General features: G+C 44.5%; 1 protein-coding gene across 1 annotated transcript in view; it reads left to right on the top strand.

Annotated features, from left to right (window-relative positions):
• LOC106937324 (calpain-A-like) overlaps nucleotides 1-6,452 on the top strand; it is a 20,255-nt gene extending 13,803 nt beyond the window's left edge. Inside the window, exons 6-23 of the mRNA XM_015018755.1 lie at nucleotides 330-463; nucleotides 548-725; nucleotides 1,188-1,262; nucleotides 2,510-2,595; nucleotides 2,672-2,746; nucleotides 2,858-3,018; nucleotides 3,260-3,414; nucleotides 3,571-3,582; nucleotides 3,654-3,862; nucleotides 4,171-4,210; nucleotides 4,294-4,362; nucleotides 5,193-5,235; nucleotides 5,311-5,372; nucleotides 5,447-5,515; nucleotides 5,604-5,682; nucleotides 5,923-6,039; nucleotides 6,129-6,181; nucleotides 6,283-6,452. Of these exons, the coding sequence (XP_014874241.1) occupies nucleotides 330-463; nucleotides 548-725; nucleotides 1,188-1,262; nucleotides 2,510-2,595; nucleotides 2,672-2,746; nucleotides 2,858-3,018; nucleotides 3,260-3,414; nucleotides 3,571-3,582; nucleotides 3,654-3,862; nucleotides 4,171-4,210; nucleotides 4,294-4,362; nucleotides 5,193-5,235; nucleotides 5,311-5,372; nucleotides 5,447-5,515; nucleotides 5,604-5,682; nucleotides 5,923-6,039; nucleotides 6,129-6,181; nucleotides 6,283-6,309 (1,644 nt within the window). The 3' untranslated portion in view covers nucleotides 6,310-6,452. The remainder of the gene's footprint in view (nucleotides 1-329; nucleotides 464-547; nucleotides 726-1,187; nucleotides 1,263-2,509; nucleotides 2,596-2,671; nucleotides 2,747-2,857; nucleotides 3,019-3,259; nucleotides 3,415-3,570; nucleotides 3,583-3,653; nucleotides 3,863-4,170; nucleotides 4,211-4,293; nucleotides 4,363-5,192; nucleotides 5,236-5,310; nucleotides 5,373-5,446; nucleotides 5,516-5,603; nucleotides 5,683-5,922; nucleotides 6,040-6,128; nucleotides 6,182-6,282) is intronic.
• Nucleotides 6,453-7,382: the final 930 nt, after the last annotated feature.

Below are 7,382 nucleotides of genomic sequence, written 5' to 3'. Positions count from 1 at the left end.
TTACTTTTACTTGAGTACATTTTTGTCTGTGTATTTGTACTTTTACTTTGAGTACTTTCTCCACCACTGAGAACTGATAGCGCCTCACATGGGGCATCAGGTGGAAAGTCAATAATTCCCAGCAATAATGTGGGTTATTCAGTTTGCCATGAGCCTCTCAAGAGAAAAACTAAATGTTTAGTTAGAATATTTAGCTTAGTGCTAAATAAATGTAATATTTAGTGTGCAAGCCAACTAAACATTTAGCTTGAAGCTAAATCATCTTCTGCAGACGAGGTATCTCTCTCTGTCTGCCGAGACAAACATCTGCCTCTAAATGTTCCTTCCAGTTCTGGAGGTTTGGGAAGTGGGTGGATGTGGTGATTGACGACAAGCTGCCAACAGTCAACAGGAAACCCATCTTTGCCCGTTCCAAAGACGAGTGTGAATTCTGGCCCGCTTTGCTTGAGAAGGCCTACGCCAAGTATGTAAAGACCTGCGGTCTGTTTCTCAGACAGGATGGTGAACTGTTTGACACCAGACATAACCTCCTACCTGAATATGGCAGGGTTTGTGGATCCTATGCGGATATGACGTCTGGGACTCCGGCAGAGGCCATGAGGGACTTCACCGGCGGTGTCCACATGTGCATCCAGCTGTCAGATCCTTCCCCTAATCTCTGGAAGCTCCTGTGCAGAGCTGGACGCTCCAGGACGTTCATGAGCTGCAGCACCATCCCAAAAACGGTGAGAAAATATACAGACCCGAACAGGGAACGCTGTGCAGACACTGACCTGTCTTTCCTACAAGGCTGCCGCCATGCTGGAGGGCAAATGTCGCTGATTATCAAATGAAGAAGGGTCATTTGTTCTGATATGTAGATATGATCAGATTGATTTAAAATTTCACTGCTGGAGATAAAAGTCCTGAAAGACCAGCAGTGAGACCAGCGGTCCTCAGCTCCGGTTCGGTGTCCAGCTTCCTCTCAAAGCGTCTCTGCTCCAACACACCTGAGAGAAACAACGAGGTCATCAGCAGGATGGAGAGCCTGACTGAACGCCGTCTGGTTCCGGTGTGTTGGACCAGGGGCCCATCTACAGCGGACGCTTCAACGTCCCTTAAAGTTTTCCATATGTTCTCTGGGGAAGGATCACACCCATGGAGACCCCAGGGAGAATCTAAGACCTGTGCTTCTGTGTCTTCATCAGGAAGCAACTACTGGCGACAGGCTACCGAACGGACTGGTCCCGGGCCACGCCTACACGGTGACGGGTCTGAAAGAGGTAACGCTGTCCTGAACAGAGCCTGAGTTCTCCTTTAGCTCATCTCTACCCAGTCAGTTCATCCATGAAAAGCTCTAATTTAACCTAATTAAAATAGTTTTTACTTTCATTCCTATTGTTAGGAGAGGAACATTTTAAAGCTTATTAACGCTTTTTAAAACTTTTTGACTCGTTATATACTCTCATGCCCAGAGCAGAGTCCCAATAATTTATTAAAGACAGATGCATACTTTCACCACAGCAGCACATCACAACACATGAATTTACCTGAGAAATGGATAAAAGATGGAAACAACAAACAAAAAGCAGAGACGTCTTTGGAGAATTGCAAAAGCAAATCTGATTTGCTACTCCCGTGTACAAAGTTTTATAGTAAAGGCGTATTCTTATCTTTAATTTCTTCAAATAAGGCGTATCTTTGCTCATCCAACCAGGAGCTATCTCTGACCCTCTTAAAAGTGAGAAACTCCCTACAACTTGTTCCAAGATCAAACACCAGGTGTCTCCTTTATCTAAACAACGTGGCAGCAGAGCTTCTCCTCCACTGGCCTGAACTCCTGCTGTTTTATGGCTTTTCACAGATCAGTGTGAAGCTGGAACTTCTCCTGATTGTTTCCCACACAGACAAAGGGCAGTTCAAAAGATCTTAGCAAACCATCTGCTGTAACTACAGGTAACATAAAGGTCAATAAGGCAGAATAAGTTATTAATCTGAAAACTATAATTAGGCCATTTCAATCAAGACATGTTGCTAACAACTAGAGATTACAAAGATCAGATGATGTGCCTTACAGATATTCTATGTTGCATTCAGTTTCCCAGCTGTTGGGTTCTAAGACTTTTATGACGTTCTGTGAACAGAGGAAACTTTTGTCTCCCAGGCTCCTTCAAAGAAAACTGCCTTCCTGCCTATATGATCATTTTATGGCCTCCTGTCCTCTTTGATAAGAAAAACAGGCCTTTGACAGAGCTTCCTTCATGTAAGTTAAGAACTTACCCATCAATAGTTTTTGATTAAACCATTAACTCAAACTCCCTTTTTGACATGTGGTTAGATTAACTATTTAAACAGAGAGTATTCCATTTTCCTCAACACTATGCAGCCCAAATCGATCAGTTACCCCAGATACACAGGGTAACCATGGCAACTGAGAATCAATAGCTTTACATACAAATGCAGATCTCAGGGCAAACTTGGAGGAGTTGATGTCAGTGCTGACAGTGTGGTTTCCATGCTGACCAATCAGCTGCAGAGCCAGGAGACGACGGTGAACCTGGTGCGCCTGTGGAACCCCTGGGGCCACGGAGAATGGATCGGAGACTGGAGCGACAAGTGAGACCTCACGGCTGGCACAGTTCGTTGTTTCTGCTGAAACTAATAAATGAATGCTTCCTCCTTGTTCTGCGAGGTCTCCTCTGTGGCGAAGCGTCAGCACAAAGGAACGCGAAAAGTGCCTCACTGTGGAGAATGATGGAGAGTTTTGGTAAACAGACTGAAGTTACAACTTCTGTGAATTAATGTGAAATATTAGTTTCTGATTTATTGAAAACACTCCAGTGCACAGAATACAGTCAGCATATGAAAATGTGTTCAGGATGAGCCTGGAGGATTGCTGCAGATATTACAACAACATTGAAATCTGCGGCATGAGACCCGACTTCCTGGACGAAGACCCGGCCTGCCACTGGAAGACGTCGACTTACGAGAACCGCTGGGTGGCAGGAACCACGGCTGGAGGCTACATCAACCACAAAGGTAAGAACCGGAACCAGAACTCCACCATGGCCCAACATCTCTGCTCTGGAGTCGTGACTTTTGACCTGCTATCGGAGGCCCGTACAGCCAGAGGTGGAGCTCTGGGTCGTTTCTCTGAGCTCCAGTAAAACGTTGCTGTTATGGTTCTGAGTCTGTGAAAGTCTCCTGGCAGAGAAACTGCTGAGCCTCGATGTTTTCCTTTCGTTGGTTCAGTTAAAGTTCCCCGTTCCTGTTATTCCAGAGACTTTCTGGACCAATCCCCAGTATCGGATCAAGGTCTATGGAAAACCCAACTCCTCTCAGACCAAGAACACCCTGGTGTCTCTCATGCAGAAGCCAGACAAGAGGAACAGGTGTTTGGCGCAGCTCTTCTTCATCGGCTTCATCATCTTTGAGGTAAACATGTTTCTACAGGAAGTATGATATCCCAACCTTCCATAACTGGATCAAACCAGCAACTCAATTTTTCCATTTTGTTCAATGTTAGACGTTTGTAATTCTTCATTTTCTTTTGTCTCCAACATGGACAATTTTCCACTGATTTTCCTCAAGGTGTCAGAAAAAGTAAGTGTGTTCTGAGTAACGGCTCCCAGAACCCGCTCCAGAAATAACGAAGCATGTTCATTTTCCTGCAGGATGAGAAACGCGCCGGAAAGTTCCCAGCGTCGTTCTTCAGCAGCCATAGACCTGTTGCCCAAACCAGGAAGTTGATGAAGTCCCGTGAAGTGACGGAGTTCCTCACGCTGAAGCCTGGAGAATACGTCATCGTGCCGTGCACCGACAAGCCCAACCAGACCGCCTCCTTCCTGCTGACCATCTTCTCCCGGGAGGAGACCTGCTGCTAGTAGGTCCAGACATTTCCAGGGTGCAGCGCATCAACCCGTCAGAAGAATCTGGACTGGGTCGTTAATCATTCATCCTATCGGACTAAGATAGCAGAGCTGTGGTGGGTGAACTGGTGAACGGTCCCTGACCAGGTTCTCAGGGCCCTCAGAACCAGTTCATTGACACTGGTTGGTTTCTCTGGACCTGTTTGGTTTTTATTTGTCTCTGGAATAAAATGACAGTCATAAATGCTTGATGTCCATGATGTGAAAACTTTTTATCTGTGACTTCAGATGGTGGAAACTTTTTTTATCTTTTTCTCCCCAGTGAAAACTCTGGACACAGTTTTAACAATCCAGTTGGAAAGGTTCGTTTCTGCAGACACGTTTTATCGATCCTGTTGTTGAGATGTTTTAATCTTTAGATTTCTCTGAACTGCTTCATTAACAGGTGAAGAAAGAGAAAAACTGCCAGGATGTTGAAAATAAAATGCTACTCTTCCGTCAGTACTCAGACAAGGTAACCTGCTTTAGACCAATGCAGCCTCCAGTGGTGAGCACCGCTAACTGAAATGCTAGCTGCTTTGACACTAAAACATTAGTTCCACTAATGCTAAAGCGCTACACCAACACAGTATTTAGTCCAAACTGAAGCACTATACCAAAGGGTAATGCTAAAGCTACTATTGACGGTGTTGCTACTGACCATGTGTTAATGACAATATGTGCTGATGTGTTGCCCTCATCAGGATCAAATTTGTCATGATTTAGCTTCCTGTAAGGTTTGGCTTTAGGCACCGATTCTCCTGGTTTCAGTTTTACAGTTGCTGAGTTTTGCTAAATCTGCTGCTGATTTTGTTTACTGTAGAGCTACAGTGGTGCATTCTGGGTAAAAAATAATGGTCATCTGGTATGCTGCACCCCTTCATGTGGAGAACATGAGCGTTCTGCAGCAGAATAAATACATAATTACTTGAATAATTAACAGTTGAAAAGTAGAACTTTATTCAACTGAAAGCTTACAAAACTGCTGAGTAAATTAGTGCTTAAGAATTTATCTGGAAAAATAAAATGTTTTTAATATCAGCTAAAGCTCTAAGCTAAATATTAGCTTTGCTTTTAGCTCATTTACAAACTAGCAGAAATGTATCCAATATATTTCAAACTTATACACGTTTTTATTTACTAAAAGCAGTTGACCCAATTTAATAAAACCTGAGGTTTGAAAGTCATTGTAGGAGGAACCAGTCGGTCTGTTGTCATGCCAACGACTCCAAAAATCAAATTCACAAAAGCCATGAAGTGGATCTGTTCAGCTCAATCTGTGATTTGAAATGTTCCCGTTTTCAGTATGAAGAAGTCGACGCTGAGCTGCTGCAGCAGCTTCTGAAAGGTTTGAACATGAATGGCAGTAATTCACAGCTTATGAAGATGCTAAGATGAATAACCTCTGACCTTTTCCCTGCAGGTGACCTGATATCAGGAAGCTTCAGCATCGACGCATGTCGCAGCATGGTGGCTCTGATGGATGTATCCTGCTGGGATGGAAGCATCTTCACTGCTTACAGAGTAAACTCTTGTTACCTTAACAGCTCATTCAACAGGAATCTGGAGACGGGAAGCTGGACAGTCAGGAGTTTGGTTATCTGTGGCACAAGGTTACGAAATATAAGGTAGTAGAACCAAGCCCAGGAGAAATCTGGGCAGTATGGTCCTGCTTTAGTCAACAGATATTAAATAGTTCCTGTTTCCTTTCATCAGCAAGTTTTTGCAAAAATGGATGTTTCCCAAACGGGAACGCTGTCACTGACGGAGATGAGGAAAGCTTTGAGAGACTCAGGTAAATCCAAGAATGTTAAGGAGCCTCATGTTTCTGTGCAGAGGACAGCAGGGACTGATCAGTCATGCTGGATGAGACTGAAGACTTAACATCTGAGCGAAAGTCAGTAGCTAAAGCAGTTAAAACTAAAGCCATCAGCTAAAGCCCTGAGCTAAAGCCATTAGCTAAAGCTCTGAGCTAAAGCCATCAGCTAAAGCTCTGAGCTAAAGCCCTGAGCTAAAGCCATTTGCTGTTTTCCAGGTATGAGTATCAGCGATGAATTGCTCAACCTGATGGCGGTTCGCTACGGCGCCACCTCGGGTCACATGACCCTGGAGAACTTCATCAGCCTCAGCCTTCGCCTGAGCCGCATGAACAGTGAGTGAAGCTCTGAGCAGACTTGTTGACCCCTGACCCTGGGTCGGCCTGGTGTAAACCTGACCCGGTTTCTTCTGCTTGTTCTGCAGAAATCTTTACGGAGCTGTCGGATGGGAGAAACGTCACTCTGTCCATGTCAGAGGTAAGAAAGCTCCAGGACTGACGTCACTTCCAGATTAAATCTGAACATTGATGATTCTGGTCGCTGATGGTGGTTAATAATCTGCCTCTGTGTGATTTTAGTGGCTGTTCCTCTCCATGTACACCTGAACCAGCAGGTAGAAGACAGGAGAGAAGATCTGCAGAAACACTTTGTTGGAATTTCAGAGGAAATGTAGCTTTTTTTCTCTTCATAAAAACCTTGTGTGGTGATTTACTTCGACTTGTCCTCCTTTAAATGGTTACATTTTGAATAACATCTGAGCTGCTTTATCTTTTATTACTTTATTATTTTAACATATGGAGTCCATAGCCAGTCTTGCTGGTTATCTTTACTCCATGTTTGATGTGATTTGTGTTCAGTGGCGTTTACCTTTTCCTGGCCTGGAGCTGGAGGCTTTCTTGATGGCAATAATAATGATAATAATCCATTTTATTTTTTGGAAACTTTCTCTGCACTCTAGGACACCTTACAAAATTAATAAAATCAAATACAGTAATAAAATCACTTGAATAGGGAGCAAACGGCATCAGACAGAATAAACAGTTGTAGACATGAATTTGATTTGATTGGTTCCTCTGATCTGCATGGCAGACGAACCTGATGCTCTTGGTGACCTTTGACTCTGGAAAAACAATTACCAACTTCAGGTTGCATCATTTCACCAGCCGCGTTTGATCCGCTTCAATCCAACTCCAGTTGGTTTGTCTAGTCAAAGTCCGGTTGGTGAGGTGCGAACGCTAATCGACCTCTGACCTCTGGCCCTCCAAACCTTGGTCTGGGTTTGGTTCGAAAGTGAACGGCAAACGGACCGGAGACCACCTCAAAAGCAGGAAGTGGACTACAGCGCATGGCATTCTGGGTAAATACAACCAAAGCTAACCTGCTAGCCTAGCGCTAGCAGCAGAAATGGCTCCTGGTCTTTAGCCTAAAGAGAAATCCTCCAACCGCTAAAATCCTCCATCTTGTTTCCATCTGGTGAAGAAGGAAGTTGCTCTCAGTGTCTTCAGAGGCTTTTGTGTCGTTTCCTTCAGTGGTTCTTGGTGCAGCGCCCCCACAGGCCAGGAGGGGAACAGGCTGGTGTGACTCAGAACCACAGCAGCTGGAGGTGGAGCAGATGATGGAGTCCTGGTTCCAGTAGAACCGGGGCGACTGGCCCATCAGCAGGGAAAACAATCCTAAA

Source organism: Poecilia latipinna, unplaced genomic scaffold (genome assembly GCF_001443285.1).
Source record: "Poecilia latipinna isolate Pla-1442-1.1 unplaced genomic scaffold, P_latipinna-1.0 Scaffold2318, whole genome shotgun sequence".
NCBI classification, from domain to species: domain Eukaryota; kingdom Metazoa; phylum Chordata; class Actinopteri; order Cyprinodontiformes; family Poeciliidae; genus Poecilia; species Poecilia latipinna.
The sequence above is the reverse complement of the archived record's forward strand: the minus strand, read 5'-3'. Positions and strand labels throughout refer to the sequence as shown.